At 59.0% G+C, this 17,684-nt stretch overlaps 1 protein-coding gene across 5 annotated transcripts in view; it reads right to left on the reverse strand.

The window, feature by feature from the left end:
- ADGRD1 (adhesion G protein-coupled receptor D1) overlaps positions 1-17,684 on the reverse strand; it is a 125,587-nt gene that overhangs the window by 15,363 nt on the left and 92,540 nt on the right. For 4 of the 5 annotated variants that reach the window (XR_004316775.1, XM_032472189.1, XM_032472188.1 and 1 more), the window contains 5 exons: positions 12,418-12,521; positions 10,736-10,847; positions 8,254-8,407; positions 3,073-3,139; positions 663-729 (listed from right to left, as the gene is read on the reverse strand). Coding sequence is in view for 4 of the 5 variants with exons in the window: in XM_032472189.1 (XP_032328080.1) it covers positions 663-729; positions 3,073-3,139; positions 8,254-8,407; positions 10,736-10,847; positions 12,418-12,521 (504 nt within the window). In the remaining variant the exon portion in view is untranslated. The other variant, XM_014554653.2, reaches the window with a different exon arrangement.

Raw genomic sequence — 17,684 nt, forward strand, 5'->3', positions numbered from 1 at the left:
CGCCCGGCGGGGGCGGCGGTGCGTGCGGGCCCTGAAGGAGCAAGTGTCTCCGGCAGGAGCCCTGCCCTCGCCCCGCAGTGTGAGGACACTCGGCCCTGGGACGGCTGCGGGACACGCGGCTCCAACAGCAGCAGGACAGCGAAGGGGTCTCTCCCCCTGACAGTCACTAGGGTTTTATGAGGCCCTCCCTTGAGTTCCTTATCAGCCCCGGGGCGACCCGTCTGCCAGTGGAGCCGCCCTGGAGGGAAACAGCTGAGGGACGGGGCGCGGGAACACACGGAGGCGGCCCCGCCCGAGCCCTGGACCGAGCGGCCCGGCCGGCTCCTGCCCTGGGCTCACAGATGCCCGTTCCCGCCGACCTCTCTGAGCCGGGTTTCCTGCCCCTTGTGATCACAGGACTTCTGTTACGGCCCCTCCCGGGTGCACACCCTCGCCCGCTGCTTCAGCTGGGAGAGCCTTAAACAGAGCTGCGTTAACCCTCCCTGAGAGGCGCTGGGACAAAAGAGACCCCGGCCACATCCGCCAAGAGCGGCTTTAGCAGGACGATGCCGCCCAGCTTGGGACGCGCTCTCGGGGGGCCCTGGCCCGTCTCAGCAGAGCCCCGGTGCCTCCTCCCCCCCGGCCCGTCCCACCCCGTGTCCGCACGGCGGCGGGGGACGTACCACAATGATGAAGAGCGCTGGGGCGACGAAGGCCCAGACGGCGCCGTTCCTGAGAGACAGCCAGCAACTGCGGGAGGGGGCAGAGTGTTACTTCAGGGCGTCACCCACCTGCCCGGGCGCCGGGGCGCTTCCGCCAGAGCAGCTGCCAAGACGGCACAGGGACAACCTGGGGCACGGTCCAGGGACAGTGCTCTTCCCAACACACACACTGCATCCTGGCCGTGACCTCGTGTCCCCCGCCCTTGGGAAGGGTGTCCCCAGTCTGCAGACCGGCTCAGGGAAAAGAAAGCTTTAGCAGGTCACCTTCTCTCAACAGTCTAGCCCAAATCCAAAAAAGGTTTTAATTTTATTATGACAAGAAAGTAAGACCCTTGCCAGGGGCCAGCTCTCTTCCGGGCACTTCGGTGTCTGCAGCTGGGATTAGAGTGAAGAGCCAGCATGTGACACAGGGCTGGCCACCTCCACCTGCTCATCACCTACTGGTCAGTTCCACTGCACAGCAGGGCCACCCAGCCAAGAGGAGAGGTCCCAGCGGAGCCCAGCCACAGCTCGGAGTTCCAGAGAAGCCTCGTCTGGGAAGCAGGGTCCAGTTTGAGGATGTGAAACTCTCCCTGGTTCCCGAGGTGTCATTCCAGGAACTTGGGCAAGAAAGCCAGCCCCTTGACCCCCCTCACTTCTCTCCAGAGCATCAGAGCCGCCAAGAGCCTGGGGCTCCCGGGGACACGTCACCCCCTGGATCTGGGGCAGCCCCGGGACCTGGCATGTTCTCCGGGATCTGGCCGGGCGCAGGCACGTCCTCACCAACACAGGACGTGGCCGTCCCTGCGGGGCCGCCCCGTTCACTCACTCAAGCCGGCCCACTGAGCCCCCGCCCGCCCACAGCACAGCAACCCAGGGGCTGCATCTCCTCCCGTAACCTCACGGTGCCCCCTGGGAGGCGCTGTGACGACACCCGCCCTGCACAGGGGGAAGCTGAGGCCCAGGGAGGTTAGGGGACCCGCGTGCACGCGCCTGGGCCCCGCCTTTCTGCCCGCGGTCCTCCCCCGAGACCTCCTGGACCAGGAGACACTGAATGCCCCAAACAGGTCACAGCCCCTGTAAGAGGCTCGTTCACGTCCAGAGCCCAGAGCTGGGAGGGAAGAGCCTCCTGTCCGAGGACGCGGCATTTAAAGTGAAAACGCAGGGAGCCTGGTGCTGGTTCCCCTGCAAAGATGCGGCTCCAACCCAGGCTCCCTGCGAGGGCGACGACTCTGCAGAGAGGAAGCCGGTGCTCTCCAGCACTGTCCTGCAGGACGGCCAGCCGACGAGGGTCTTCAGACCCCTGTCCTCCCCAGACCCTCCTGACCCTCTGCTGCCTTGGTCTCGGGCACGTGAGCAGGAGGGAGGCTTCTGTGAGAGACGGGCCTGGAGCTGAGACACGCACTGGGGGCGGGCCAGCGTCTGCACACTCCAGATGGAGTGAAACAGAACAAGTGCCAGTGACACGCGTCTGAGAAGTTTCTTCCTTTAATGAGCGCCTTGCCTTCGGAAACCACGCAGGAGTGCACGGAATGGGCCGGAACAGTGGTGGTTTAGTCATTCTGGTTTCAACATGAGCTCAGATGGTGCTTCCTCTAAGTGCTTCATCTTCAGGAAATCGTCGCCCTAAAGTACAAAAAGCCAGCTTCCTCCCCGTTTAGCAGCTCAGCTGAGAAATGTTTAACTCTCTCTCTCCTCCTAAACACTCTCCGTGATGCTCTCCCTCAGTGGTTCCTCAGCTTGGCGGAAGAGAGGGGGCAGCTTCCTAAAGACATCTGAGCCTTTTTCTCTTGGAAGGAAAGGAAATCATGCTTCTGGAATGTGAACACCTGTCCTGGACACACAGCACCATCCTGTCCTCCTCCTGATTCAGCTGCAGACCCACCAGCTCCAGTTTCAAAATGACGGCATGAGGTCTGGAGCCCCTCAAAGTCCCATCTGCTGCTGCCCAAGCGATGAGAACCTTAGGGCCCACCCTGGGCCACACTTAACTCAAGCCATCATGTACTAACTCGGCTGTAATTCAACGGGCACCTTCTGTGTGCTAGGCAATCGCCCACCGACCACTCCAACAAAGGACTAAAGGGTCACCAAATTGGGCTCCATGGGTGACCGGACTGTGTGTCTAGGAAACCACATGGATGAAAAAGTTTAGATCAGAGACTCCAACTGGCCACCCGATCCTGCAAGCACTCTGAGCCCCACGTTGCTAGTTCCAAGGTGGGAGAGTGCCCAGAGCACAGCAGGGGGGTGTTTCTCAGTCTATGAGCCTGCAGGATGCCAGCCCTGTGCAGACCCTCCCCCAGAAGAACAGGGGAAGACACGGGGACCCATCACAGCGCTGCTTCCCATGGAACCCCCGCCAAACACAGAGATTGTCCCCTTCACTTACTTCTTACTTGCTCCGTAACTGTCCGTGGCAAAGACTATTGAAATGATACAGATCAGAAGAGGAAAACCTGCAGAAAATGAGAGAGGATCGTCTATAAGCTCCAGTCTCCTGATTAATCGTTTATTCGCTGATTCATTTCATACCCAATATATAGAAAGAATGCGCGCACGCGTGTGCATTTTAAGGCAGATCTGTTATGAATCGATTTCTATATCTGAAAGGAACCCACTTCTGGCTGCTGGGAGAGCAGCGTCCTCAGGGCTCCGTCTGATGCAGGGCCGTGAGCGCAGCAGCCCCTCCCCCTGCCCCCTGTGCAATGAGGGGCGGGGGCCAGGAGGAGAGACAGAAACGGATGCTTTTTCCACCCACTGACCCTCTCCTCCAGAGGGTGGTGGAGAGAAAGGGCTCTCGACAAGGAAACTGCATTTTGCCTATTACTAGAATAAAATAAAATAGAATAGAATAAAATAAAAAATAAAATAAAATAGGGTGGGGAAACACACTGGAACACGCAGCACCCTGGCTGCGCCCTGGCTGAGTCTGCCCCACCCATGGGTGGTCTCTGCCCCAGGTCCCCTGGACCCAGAGGGATGCCTGTCCCAGGCTCCAGGCCTGGCGCCCCGACACCGCAGCCCTCCTGCGACCTCTGGGGGTGCAGTCAGCTCTACGCCTGCCCTCTCGGTGTTGGTTTTAAATAACGTCTTTGAAAAGGAACTTCTGGAGAGTTGTATCTCTGACACTTTGTCTTGATGTCAAGACAGTCTGACTGCGTCACAGAGGGGCTGGACCAGACAGCAGCCAGGCCCTCAAAGGGGACCAACCGGCTTCCAGGGAGAGGCGGACAGACCAGGACGTGCTCTCGCCGCTGACCCCACTGCCCCGCTCGTGGTCTCCACCTGCATGCATGAGCTAACAGAAGCTGGAGCCTTCCCTCGGTGTTGGAGCCTCTGGCTGGGGTGCTCCCGCTCAGATGGGCCCAGAGCTGCAGGAAGCGAGTAGGGGTGGGGCACCTGGGGTCCGCTGCCCACTCACCGAGGGCCTCGGTTTCCTCGGCCAATGCAGGGAACCCCTGCTGCCTGGCTTACTTGGGGTGAGAAGGGCACGGGGGACTTGAGGTGGTGAGGGGCCTTGAGGACATCAAGGACCGAGAGCCCCCCATCCTCCAGAAGGAAGCCCGAGCCTCAGGGGTGGGAGGAGCAGGCGCTGTGGGAGCACCGGGTCCCGGGACAGCCCAGCAGGTGCACACACGGGGCCGAGGCCACGTCCCCAGGGGCCCCTGCTGGTGGGTTCTGCAAGGGGCAGTAGGGACCAGAGGTGCCCGAGTCAGGGGCTGGCGTCTCTGCTGCCCAAAGTTAAGTGGAGGAGTCGAGGATTCTTTGCACCCACAACTGACGCATGTCTCCTACAATCCCAAACTGACGCTCCTTTGCCGTGCCTCCCCCTGCACCATCCTCCGTGTCTGGCAGAGGCCAGGCCACCGGGACGGTGACCAGAAGGGTCTGTCTGAGACGAGGGCAGGCCCTACTCTCTGCTTTCTCTGAAGCAGGCTGCAGGAGCCACAGAGACCGGCTGAGCGTGTGTGCTGTTGAAAAGAAAAGGCTCACAGAGGGGAGCAGGATGAAGAGAGCAGTGCATGGAACAGCCTGCGCTGCGGAGCCAAACAGCACCTGGTTCTGCTCCCAGGCCCACCCTGCACCCCGGTGCAGCCCAGGGGCCCGGATGAACCCCTCTGGGCCAGCACGTTCTCACCCTGGAACCGGAGCTAACAGCCCTCCCCGCCGGGCTGCGCCGAGGCTCACAGGAGAGGCGGCCGTGCGTGTGAACAAGGAGGCGCCGATGTGTGAGGCCGCCCCCTGAACAACCTCCACTATTATGAAGCAGCTCGGATGCCTTTTCTACTGGCGCCGCCACCTGAGATTCACACCCTGATAACCCACGCAGGCACGGGACCTGCTTCTGCAGACGGTGTGGGGTCCCCCTGGCCCTACCGTGTGGACGCCTACTCTATGGGGCTCAAGAAGTGCCCTCTGGGATGTGGCGACCTTTCAGAGGGACCGCACCGGTGCCTCCCTGGCTTCTGCCTCCTGAGACCAAGGAGGGAGGGAGGGGTGACGCAGGCCTGACCATAAGGAGCACCTGCCATGAGACATTGGCCCAGACAGACAGACGGAGACCTGAGACAACGGACGATGTGAAACCCAACAGAGGGGCGGGGATATCTTGACGGAGAAGGGGCTGAGATGGCAATGCCAGGAGACAAGTGGTCCACTCCTCCCCCGTCACATCACCGGTGCCACATTCCGGACGCTTTGCTCTGGGCGTGTGGGAGGTTTGCACTTCTGCACCCTGGGGGTGTGGGGGCCACCGGCTCCTTCTGGGCAGTGGGTTGTGAACAGAAGTGACACACGCCTCTAATGGCTGAGTATTTCATTTCCAGGGTGACATCTGCCCATGTCACCTTCCCTCTCATGGCAGTGGCTCAAGGCAGCGCCTTCTGCATCACCCTGGGCTCCTGAGTGACTGCTGTGAGCAGAGCCCCTCAGGTGACGGCCAGCCCACTGAGGACATGTAGTGTAATCTGGAAATAAACACTGTTGTTTTCAGCCAATGTGAGTCAGGACTGCTTGTTACAGCAGCATTACCTAGCCTGCCCTGACTAATACACCTCCCAGGGTCTCGGCACCTGTCATCTTCCTGGTACACCAGCACCACTGCAAAGAAAGGCAGGGCTCAGAATGAACTAAGATTAAGTGTTCACCCCAAGATGAGTGGGGGCTCACAACAGAAATTGTAATAGAGAAAAATAAAGCAAGTTCTGTTTCTTTCTCTTCTGAGTCTGTGGTCAGAGATTTCTGTCTGCTGCACCGACGTGTAAACTCTCGACTGTTTATCACTCACCTCCCCGGTTCCCATGTGGACTCCTTGAGGACAGAGGTTACATTCCACTCATCTTACAAGCTCAAGCAGGGGGGCTGACGTACAACAAAACCTTGGGTATGTTGTTAATTTGACACCTCCATGCCACCTCCTCTGAAAACACAGTCTTTTGGTTTCCAAAAATGATGCTGTTAGAAGGTCGGGATAAGAGCAGGGTGGAAATCTACAGGGAAGCAGCCCCTCCGAGGGGCCCTCCCGTAGCGTGAACTCTCCCACGCCCTGGGCCAGCTTCCAGCTCCTTTTTAATCAATAACTGCATGTGGAGAGAGCCCAGCCACTGCAGACGGTCTTCACTTAGACCAGAGCTGAGTCTGACCCAATTGGAAGGATGGAGGTTGGTCACGAGCCCTGATGAAATCAGCTAAGGGGAAGCTGACGTGGAGACAAGAGGCGGCAGGCCGGCTGGATCCCAGCCCAGCGCTCCATTCACAGAGAACTTCTAACAGGGGCTCCCCACGCAGACACCCACCAGGAAGATGCTGGCATCAGAAACCTCACAGCTAACGTTGTCAAGCAGGAATGGAAGCTCAGGGTTCCCAGATCATCACATTTTTTAAAAGAACTCTATAATTTTATGTAAGATCTCTCGATTTTTAAACATTGGTGATGAATTTCTTTCATGTCTCATTTTTATCTCCAGCATCCTTCACAGCTGGATTGGATTGGATTATGACCCCCTGACCAACCACCTCCATCCTGAGCCAACAGAGATGGCTCCTCTCACCGGAGAGACAAATTTCACACTTTTAATTCATTTCAACTGTCCCTGCTTGGCTTGCGGGGGGTGTGTGTGCGTCTCTACACTGTATGACCATCTCCATAAAGGACCTCAGGATGGCAGGTGGTGGGTCCCATGTTGTCCTATCAACCCTCACTACGTGCAGTCGGAAGTCAGAGGCAGGAGTAACCCTGCTCTCGCAGGGAGTCACGGCAGGACTGGAGGAGAAGGTCACTTCTGAGTTGGGCTCACCAAGGGGAGGGTGGGGCGGAGAAGACATTCGTTCTGGGGACCCAGGGTGGAAAACTGCACCAGGAACAGCAAGCCTGCTCACAGGCTGGGCCCAGGGCATCAGCGGCGACCACACCAGTTTGGAGGTGGCTGCCGAGTCCCCTCTTTCCACATCACCCAATGATCCTCTCCAGTCTCCCTGGAGAAGGCAGGAGGGGTGTGTAATTTACCTCCACTACATCCCCAAGTAAGTTCCATCAGGCAGCTCAGAGCACAAAATAACACGTCCGTCTGCTCCCTGCACAATGAGGGCTGTGACCATTAAGTCTATTTGAAGAAAATCAGAAACGAGCAGCAGGTCCCTATGTCGGATTAATGATTCAGAGCAGACGCTGGAATGCCCGGTGTCAACTACCCCGTGCTCTGGGGTCTTCCTCCAGCTGTGCAGGAGGAAGCGAAATAAACAAGCCGAGTCCATGGGGAGGTGACTCCCAGGGCAGCTCCACAGACCACCCCTCAGTGAGACCACCACCGCTGGTGGAAATTAGCTGTAAAAACGCACGGCCATGGAAAGGCTCTGTAAAACTACCCAAGGGCATACAGCAAATTAAGAAAAAAGGATTCAAGAAAATCTACTAAGTCTGGATAAAAACAAAAAACAAAAAACAAAAAAAAAAAAAGAAAGAAAAAAACAAAAACTCAGGCTGGGACACCTAGGCCACAACTCCAGGCAGGTGTGGCCGGTGAGACAGGCTCCCTCCCCTGGGGCCCAGCCCAGAGCCACGATACCTCTGGGCCAGGCTGTCTGCATTTATTACTCTCCCCAGGGCCATGCTGCAGAAACTCTTCCAGGTAAGAGGGACCAGGAGACCAGGGTTCCCTCCGTCCCTTCATCTGGGACTATCCCAGGTGTGACTGGTCGAGAATATGGTCCCTGAGTGTGCTCACCTCGGGACACTCACCCACTGACATTAGAGGCCACCTCCCCTGCCCAGTGCCCTGCACTAAAGCAGGGGCATCAATCCAAGCGAAGCGGGCCACTGTCCACGCCCTGGCCCCAGAGCAGTGCCTCTGGGACTTCCCCAGGTGGGAGGGAAGCCGACCCCGAGGACAGAGAACTCCAAAGCGCTCCCCATGGGAACCGACCTTTCTGAAAAAGGGTGGGGAAGCTGAAGGCTAAGAGCAACCTGGCTTCTTCCGGGTGCGTCACAGGAAGGTGAAAGGGCAACCCACCGCCCCACCCCACCCGGCTCTATCCCATCCCCCCCGCGCCCCATCCCGCCCCCCCCACCTACCCCAGCCCATCCCGTAGTAGTAGCCGCGCTTGCTGTCCTCCGAGCCGAAGACCTTGATCACCATGCTGTAGAGATGCAGCCCTTCCACCAGCATCCACGCAAAGGCGCTCAGGAAGAAGTAGTGCAGGAGCACGGCCAGCACCCGGCACGGGGTCTAGGAGCAGAGCAGAGGGTAAGCGCCCTCGGGCTGTGAGCAGGGGTCCCGGCCTCCCTGATCCGTTTCCTGGGGGCACCTTCCCGACACGTGGCCTCATTTTCTCCTGGGAGTCATGTCTTGCCTTTCCAGGCCGAGTGATTTGGGTGGAACACGTGACTCAGGCAGTAGCCAATCACTGCATCAGATCCCCCCACCAGGCGCAGCAATTGGCTCAGCAGAGGGCAGGGATCCAAGCCCAGCCAATCAGCATGAACATTTCCACCCTGCAGCAGGATTGGTCAGGAGGAGGCATGTGACCCACCCGGCCCAATGGGGTGGGTTCCCGGGTGGGCGGGCCCCCAGGGAGCAGGTCAGGACGGGAGCCTGGAGCGCTGGGTCCCAGAGGGAAGGTCGGCAGGGCGGAGCCCAGGAAGGGAAGGGAGTGGAGGGCCAGGGAGCAAGCAGCCTGCGATCCGGCTCCACCTCAGGGTGTCAGTTACCCCCCGGAGCTGAAAGAGGCCTGCGTGACCCAGGGCTTCCCTAGAGTTTGCTCTCAGCAGGGGAATGGACAGAGATGCGCCAACTCCCTGCAGTGTCTTGTTTCCCGCTGCTTGCAGCGCCCATACCCAGAAGGCGGCCCCCGACTTCTCTCCGAGGAGCCAGCGAGGGCAGGGGCCTGCTCAGCACAGCGGGCTCGGCTCCCTGCTCAGGGCAGCCAGGCTCTGCTGGCGCCCCCTGCTCCCTGGTGTGTCGGCCGTAACTCCAGGCTCAGCCACACGGTCTCAGATTCTCCCGGGACCCCAGATCAGAGATCCCCCTGTGCTCTCTGAGTTAGCAGCCACCCATCCCTGAGCTCGGATAAAAGGTCCAGGGAACCGGGAGCCCCGGGGAGGAAAACAAACATGAAAACCAGAACCACCACCTCGGTGGGGGGCTCCACGTCCTCCCAAGGACCCCCGGTCAGTTAATTCACAGATTAAAAATGCATATACAAGTGGCTGAAATGCCATGTTTCTTGTTATCAGGACCTGTTACACTGAGATACAAAAATGAGACACATATATTGTATTTGTGGTCCCAGCACCGGTGGCCCTGCCTTTTCTAGGACCAGCTGCCCCTTTTGCGTGAGGTGAGACCAACCACCACAGTTACCTCTCGTCTGCCACAGAGGTCCCCCAGTGGGCGGATCACTGAAGCAGGACCACTCGGCCCTGCCTGGGATTTCAGATACGCGGAGGGAGCAGCTCTCCCAGTCCCAGGGTCACCATCCGGAATGGGGTGCCTGGACTGCTTTCCCTCCTGCTGCCACCACGCAGTGGGACCTGAACCCAAACCTGCATTTTAGGGAACCCCATGTGATGATAGACAGTGGAGCTTGAGATGCATCCAGAAGGAGAGAATGAGGCTGGTGCAGCCCTCACCTGTCCATGGCACAGCCAGGAACTCTTAGGTGCTTGGATGAAACCCTAAACCTGTGAGCAGAGGAGGGTGGATCCGTCTGGAGGCAGCCACCCCCGGAAAGGTGGTGGGGCTGAGGACCCTGCTGGGTGGGGAGAAGTGAGGCTCTGCTGACCTTCACCATGTGGGATAAAGGGCTCACCCCACATCGGCCAATCCGGGCTGCATCCCAGGACCACTGACTTACACTGCTCGGTTCCCCAGAACCACCTCTCCCTCCTTCCTGTGTGGGGCAAGCATATCTCTGCTTCTCCCTCTCATCGGCTGTGGTTATAACCCATGTCACCCAAGCCTGGGCCGTTTCAGCCTCAGCATTTTACCTTCTGTGAGATCTAAGACTTCCTGGGTCCCTGGAGAACCCTCACGCGATACCAAGGGCGGGGAGATGGCGGGTCTGGGTCTTCCCCGTCCCTTTGCCGAGAGCCCACCCTCGGCAGGCAGAGGGGGTGCGGCTGTGGGTGGTCAGAGCAGGAGGGAGGACAGTGTCTGCAGCAAGACTGCACAAGGTCAGACCCTAGTCAGCACTTACCAGGTAACCCTGGGCGAGCTGCGGTAGCCCTCAGTCCTGCGTCTAGAGCAGGAGGGTTTTGACAGCATCACCTCGTGGGCTGGTACGAGGACTGACTGGGTGGATCTATGGCGCCCTCAGCACAGAGCCCCACACACCGTGGGCCACACGTGTCTTCATCACTGAGTCTGATGTTGAGCAGGGACTCCAGCACCCGCCTGTCACTGTCCCTGAGGAGCCACAGTCTTGCTGTCTGGGGGATGTGGTCTGAGTTCTGAGTTGAAACCAGCAGGAGAAGGTACCACCCCTGGTGATGTGGAGGGGCGGGGGCAGGAGGGAGGCCCACTTTTGACACCATGGGACAGAGGGCGCCTACTCACCGTGCCCGGCTCGAAGCGGAAGCTGATGAGCAGCAGGACCTGGGCCACCAGGACGGCAAGGGACAGGTTGGCATGGATGTGGTAGCGCTGGTTCCGGATGGTGCTGACCGAGCTGGGGACAGAGAGGCAGGGGTGAGGCCCCGGACCAGCACTGGCTCAGCCACGGCTGCTCGGTACTGCACCTCCAAGGGCCGCCGAAGATGTCCTTATAAGCCTCCCAGATGCAGCCACTCCAGGCTGGGAACCTGCAGTGGCTTCCTATTGCTCTTAGAAATGACCCAGCTCCTTCCGCAGGCCCTGCAGGGCCTGACCCCTGTCCATCGCTCTGACCCCTGTCCCTTCTCCTGCTCACACACAGACACCCTTTCCTGGTCCTCCAGGACCTCCAGTCTGCTCAGCCTCCAGGCCTTTGCACCAGCTGCTCCTCCGCAGTAAACTCCCTTCACAGGCCTCCCGGGGATGAGAGCGTCCCAGAGGGAGCAGAGGACATCCAGCCCCTCTTAAACTGCTCTCTCGGCGGGGCTCTGAAAGCTGGGACGATGTCTATTCAGGCCTTTGAGTCCTCACTCCTCGTCCGGCCCCCATTCCCCACCCAGGCAGGTTTTATCTGCCTTGGGCACAGCTGCGTCCTGTCCTCAGCGCTGACTACAACTGGGCGGGGTGAGGGAATCAAAGAAGAAACGTCCTGATTGTAAGGCTGGGGCCCCTCCAAACCCACGTCTGTCTCCTCTCACCTGGCTCAGATCCCACCAGAAGCCCGTGTGGTCATCTGCACACCCGCCCACCTCCCCTCAAAGCGCCCGGGGTTCCAGAGTGGGGGGGCGGAAGAGAAGGAGGGGCTCAGGAAGCTGACTGCCTCGCCTGCTGATTTTGCTGCAGCCCCCGATCAGCCCAGCCTGGGCCCCCAACCCCAGTCACAGACGCAGCCGGGTGGCGGGTGTCCTCAGGGAACAGGGCAGGTGAGGAGGGGCGCTGGCCTCCAGGAGGAACCCCCACCAGCAGAGGAAGGTGTGGGGGGGGCAGGTATAAACTCCCAAGCAGCCCCAGAGTGTGAGCCCCCCCCCCGGGTGTGAGTAAAACCCCCGCCCCTGAGGCCCAGCAGGCCTGAGGCGGTGCGCGAACAGGACTTCCCAGCTGTCCGCCCAGACGCAGGTCCCTCGCTTCACTTTCCTGTCCCAGTTCAGAGAGGGCTGCAGAGGGACCAGCCGCCAGCCTCCACTCCACTGCTTTAAGCAGTGATGGGGCGATGTGGCTTCGGCCGGCTGGGAGGTGTCCCCCCAACCCCATCTTCTCACCCGGAGGGCCTCCCGCAGCCCCGCCCCACGGGATCTTGCTGCTTTGATACCATTTGGAGGGAGCAGGTCCTCAATCCTGGCTCTCAGCTGGCCAGTCAGTGGTCAGCAAGCCCTGTGGGCTGGGGACCTTTCCAGAACTTTCCAGCTTAGCCTAAGCCAGGTGTCCTCCAGTTCTGCACCCCTCCTCTCTCGTCCCTTTTCCAGTAGCCACCCCCCAGCGCCCTCCCTGCACCCCAGATCTCGAAACAAACAGTAACTGCCCAGCTGGCGCACACCGTGGGCAGAGTCCCGAGTACAAGTGAAACTAAAGTGGTGCAGGGGTGGCACTGACATTTACACAAAGCCGCCAAACCTCCCGGAGCCCGGGGAGAGCAGGAGATGACTCACGAGAGCACGGCGAAGGTCACCAGCGTGACGGCCAGGCAGAGCACCGACAGCGAGCAGCCGATGTAGCTGATGGACGAGAGCGCCACCTGGTGTCCGAGAGCGAGCTGTGCGGGAAGCAAAGCAGAGGTGGTCAGCCGGCCGGTCCCGGTCCTGGAGGGGGACTGGCCCTGATGGGGGGCTTCAGGCTGGAAAGGGTCCCGGGGCCAATGCACAGCCGAACATGAGGCAGCCACTGTGCCGTGAGTTGGTGGTGACCACCAGCCCCTGCCTCTCCCCAGGTGCCCCACTGCGGCCACCAGGAGGTCCAGTTCTTTGGTGCTGGCCCTCAGTTCTGCACATTTCAGATGCTCCAAATGGCTCCGCCAACCACTCAAACTCCCCCATCCGTCCAGCCTCTGCCCTGCCACTGCCCAGCCCCTCCACTCCCCCGCCGATCCCTGCCCAGCCCGCCTGCCCTGCACCCCCGCGTCTGGACTGCAACGCCCTTAGCTGCACAGGAGATGTAGGGTTTGCTTAAGAGCCGGACCCAGGACCCAGACCCCCGGGTTCAAGTCCCAGCGTGACCCTGTCCCAGCTGCTGACCCGGGACTTGTGACTACTCCTGGCTGGAGGACTTTGCTATAATCCCTGACGCCGGGTAGAGCATAAACAAACGTGGTGAGTTTAGCAGCTGCAAAGCCACAATGGGGAGTGACGGAAACCACAGCTCACCTAACAGCACAACCCCAGATGGCAGCTCCCTTGGCTCTGGGAACTGGCGTCTCAAGGGCACACACGTTTGACCCTGGGAGCCAAATTGCTCCATGCTCCCTCAATCGCATGCTTAGCAGACCAGCTTCCCGGAGCCTGTCCCCGCAGAGGCGTGGGCTTCCTGCCGTGGCTCACGGCTCCGTCGGCGCCAGAGACCCAGCCGGGAGCTCTCTCTGCGCCTGTGTTCAGCACCAGACGTCAAGGTCCCTCCAGCCTGGGCCAGGACGCCCTGCAGCCCTGGCCTTCTCTGTCTGCAGGTGGCATTCTGAATCATCAAATGTCCTAGGAAGGCAATGGGAACGTATTCCTAGGGCCACATCCCCACACTCTGTATCTTAACACTCTGGTTCCCACGAGACGCTGTTGCTCGTCTCCTGTGAAATGAGGTTTCTGGCGTTAGATAAGTTTCAGGAAAGCTGCACTCTCTCCCTGCCTCTAAAGGCTTTTGGTGACTAGAAGCAATTTAAGGCTTCTGAGAAATCCTGCAGGTAAATATAAATATAAATATGAATATGAATACACATATATAGCTTGGTATCTCTCAGGTTCTCTGGGGGACGAGAAGAGAGCACCTCTTCTGAAGCTGCTGTCACTGAAGTGATACTTTTCAGAAACGGCGACTAAAACCAAATGAGAAAACACTAACATTGTACAGAATGTGTAACGCTTCTTTGTTGTCTCATAAGGCAATTGGAAAATCTTGTTACCATGCCAATGATTTCTGCCTGGAGACACAGGGAAGTGTCCGTTACAAGAGTTTATGGACGTTGTCAGACCGTCCGCTGGTCTTGGAAACTAAGGTCCTCCTGTGCAGCACCCACTAAGCCGGAATTAACGTAATCGACGGCCACGTCAGGAAGTGAAGGGCAGCAACGTGCCTGCGTCCGAGGGCTTGCCTGGCCCCGGGGACATCTTCACCCGTTGTCCCCGGGCAGTCCCCTCCCTAGTGGGACTCTGAGCCCAGGTTCTCTGCGTGAGCCCTCCGCTCCACAGGGCCTCGGCTTTGCCCCATCCCTGCTCATGTCTGTTCTGCTTCAATCGTCTCTCTTCCCCCGGTGGGATGTGCCCCGCTCTTCGCTGCCGCTGTCACATTGCATGTCTTCTTTCTCCTGGAGAGATGGGGAGCTGAGGACAGAGATCATGTTCACGACACTCTCACTGTCTCAGCACCCACAGCTCTGAGAACAGCAGGGTTGCACCGAGGATAATGGTTTTCCAGAGGTTTTTGCTGACAGTTTCAGGGTGGAAAGAGCCCTCAAGTGTACTCCTCTGACTCCCCTGCTGATTCACTATGAAAGATTTATTTAGTCTACAGCACTGTTTATATGCCTCTTAGAGAGATGATCAAGTTTTACCTCCTCCATTCACAGACTGGTGGTGAGGTTCCGGTGGGCTAAACCGAGAGTTCACTGCACAATACAGAAGCTTCCCATGTGCGAGGGCTGTGCCTGGTCAGACACACTCACTGAAATCTTTACCTGTTCTCTGTGCACCCTCTGCCTGGAGCTTCTGATAAACGGAAGTCCAGCCTTAGCCTCAGACCCACACCTACCCAGTCCTGCACCATGGGATCTTCAACCCCACCATCGACCCACTCCACCATCAGCCACCCTTATCATCAACCTACCTTACCATCAACCAGCACCACCACCAATCAACGCCACCACCAATCAGCTCCACCATCAACCAACCCTGTTATCAACCAGTTCACCCATTAACCAGTCTTACCATTGACCAACCCTACCACCAACCGAGCTTACCATAAAGCAACCATACCATCAGCATACCTTACCATCAACCAACTCCACCATCAACCAACCTTATCATAAGCCTACCTTACCATCGGTCAACCTCACCATCAGCCAACCCCTGTAATCAACCAACTCAACCATTAACCAACCTTACCATCAACCAGCTTCACCATCAACCAACCTTACCATCAACCAACCCCATCATCAACCAGCTCTACCATTAACCAACCCCACTATCAGCCAAACCCACCGTCAACCAACTCTTCACCACACTTTTACCAGCCCCAGCCAAAGCCAGCCTTATGCCAGGCACAACACTAGGAAGAGTGAGCTGTGGCCCCTCTCCTGAGCCGAGCTAACACCCCAGCGGGGCAGCCTTGAAATGCTCATACAGAACATAAGGCATCGGAAGGTCCTCTTTTCCATGACCCGTGAATTATAAAGTGAGCCCATAAGCTGAACAGGAGAGGTGATTAAAAGGCCCTTTGAAAACCCTGAAGACTGCTCATAGACTGGAGTGTCCTCGGTCTGGGCGGGCAACCCAGACGGCCTGGGCTCCCATCCGCAGCAAGCAGGTATTAAGCACCCACTGTGTGCCTGGCGTGGGGCTCACACTGCAATGGGGAAAGCAGATGCTGAGCAAAGACAGAAACAGATAAACATGAATAAATAAGGTCGAGAGTTCTGGGACTGACGAGGCTGTGATGGAAGGAGCGGGGGCTGCGGTGGAGGTGGTAAGTGGAAGGCGGGGAGGGGCCCGGATCTGAGAGTCCTTCTGGGTCCCCACTCCCCTCCAAGCCCCCCTCCCCGAGTCCTTCTGCTTCCTCGGCTGACACATACCCATATGTCTCTCGTTTTCCCCACTTTCTGCGTCTCTCGTTTTCCCCACTTTCCGTAGCCCCTGCCTTAACCCCCACCCCCTCCACCCCCGGACCTCCTCGCTGCTCCTCCTTACACCCCATTTCCACCAAGCCTCCACCCAGCAGGCGTGGCTCCCAGATCACCTTGCCCGAGGGCGCCCTTGCACCTGGAGAGGAACCCACTTCCCTTCCCAGGGGTGCCGTGTAGTGGGTGCTCCTCGGGTGAGTGGCATGCGTGTGCGGGGACCCTGGAGGAAGGGACTGCTTCCCGGGGGTGAGCTGAGCCCTCCACCGGCACTAGCTGCTGGCCTGGCCTGTCTGCTACACTCGCAGGACCACAAACACAGCTCAGAGGGAGGGGACTGCCCAGCCCCAGGGCCGCTGTGTAATTAAGCTGCCACTTCACATTCGTCCTCCCAGGCAGCCAGAGCCAGGGCGAGTAGCTTTCGGCAGCTACACTCGCCAGGTGACTGCTGGGCGGGTCCTACAGCCACTGGCCCAGAGGGGACACCGGCCCCGAGAGATGGGGAAGCGGGTCCTGTGGAGGCAGGACCCCCACTGCAGCTCCGGCCTCAGGGAAGGCGTGGTGTGCCCCAGCCATACCCTTCCTGTCCCGTCAGTGGCTAGATTTAGAAATGCCCAGAAAAGCCTGGAGTTTGCTTCAGGACATGGATTCCTCTGAGTCAGAGACCACAAACGCCAATGCCTCCAGAGAGGCGGCTCATATAAATTCATGAGGCCAGCGGGAGCCTGCATACATAATAAACAAGCGGGTCTCTTCTTCCAAAAAGAGTTATCTTTATCTTCTTTTCCTTTTTCAAAAGTTCCTCTTGGCAGATGTCACTTTCCTACCCTAGAAAAGAACAAGGAACATGGCACCGTCTTCCTAAACACAGAACAGCAGTGGGAAGGTGAGTGGCAGCCGGCCCCTAGCCTGTGGGAGGCAGTAGGGAGTGGTGGGGACTGGGGCGAGCTGCAGTGCACACGCCCATCTGCAGGGGGCAGGGCGGCTCGGTCAGGAGTGGGACTCTGTGCGGCCAGAGCTGCTCCTGCAGCTTTTGTAAGAAAACCACACATCCAAAATTTTAGGTAATGTATCTGGATTTTGAAATATTGACAAATGGGCTAAGTGGCACAAGTCCACTGGCCGAAGTCAGCCTCCAGACCACGGGCTGTGCCTCTGGCTTAGGGAACTGCTCCTGGCCTGTGGCTGCCCGGCCCCTCACCCCAGGCTCCCTGGCTGGGCTCCGCCTGAGGGAAGGCGCGGGGCTTCCTGGCACCAGCTTTCAGGTGCACCTGCCCCGACACGGCGCTCCTCCTCCTTCCCCAGGACAGACGCCCACGCCTCAAGGGGACGGGGGGGGGGGGGGGCGCCTGGGCCAGGCGGGGCGGGGGGGGGGGGGAAGCCACCTGGAGGAAGTTCAAGCCACACCGGTGCTCCTGCCAGCAAGGGCCATGCCCACCACCACCCCACCTTGAGCGTCCCCAGGCCCCCCGGTGCAGCCTTGGCAGGACCATTTGTCGTTACACACAGCTTCCCCACGGTAGACAACCAGACGGTGCCCCTGGGTTGCGAACCTTGGGTGGGGGTCCCGGACACTCCCGTAGCTTCAGCCCTTCACCCCAGAGCCTTCCTGTTCTCACTTCCTCCAAAGCCTGACTGTTCTGACTTCCCTTCCTACAAATTCCGCTCTTAAGTCAGGCACTCAGGAAGCCCCAGGTGACATACACCTGCCTCCTTCCTGGACCAGCCCGCGAGAGCATCCCCCGCCGAGGGAGCCTCTGTTCCTCGGTTCCCGGCGCCCCCTGCTGGTCAGTCCTTAGGGATGCCCAACATTGCGGTGCCCACCTGCCTGCACCTGCACACCTGCCCATCCCTGTGCCTAGGAGCCAGGTGACTGACTAA

The sequence above is a fragment of the Camelus ferus genome, chromosome 32 (genome assembly GCF_009834535.1).
Source record: "Camelus ferus isolate YT-003-E chromosome 32, BCGSAC_Cfer_1.0, whole genome shotgun sequence".
In the NCBI taxonomy this organism is placed as follows: domain Eukaryota; kingdom Metazoa; phylum Chordata; class Mammalia; order Artiodactyla; family Camelidae; genus Camelus; species Camelus ferus.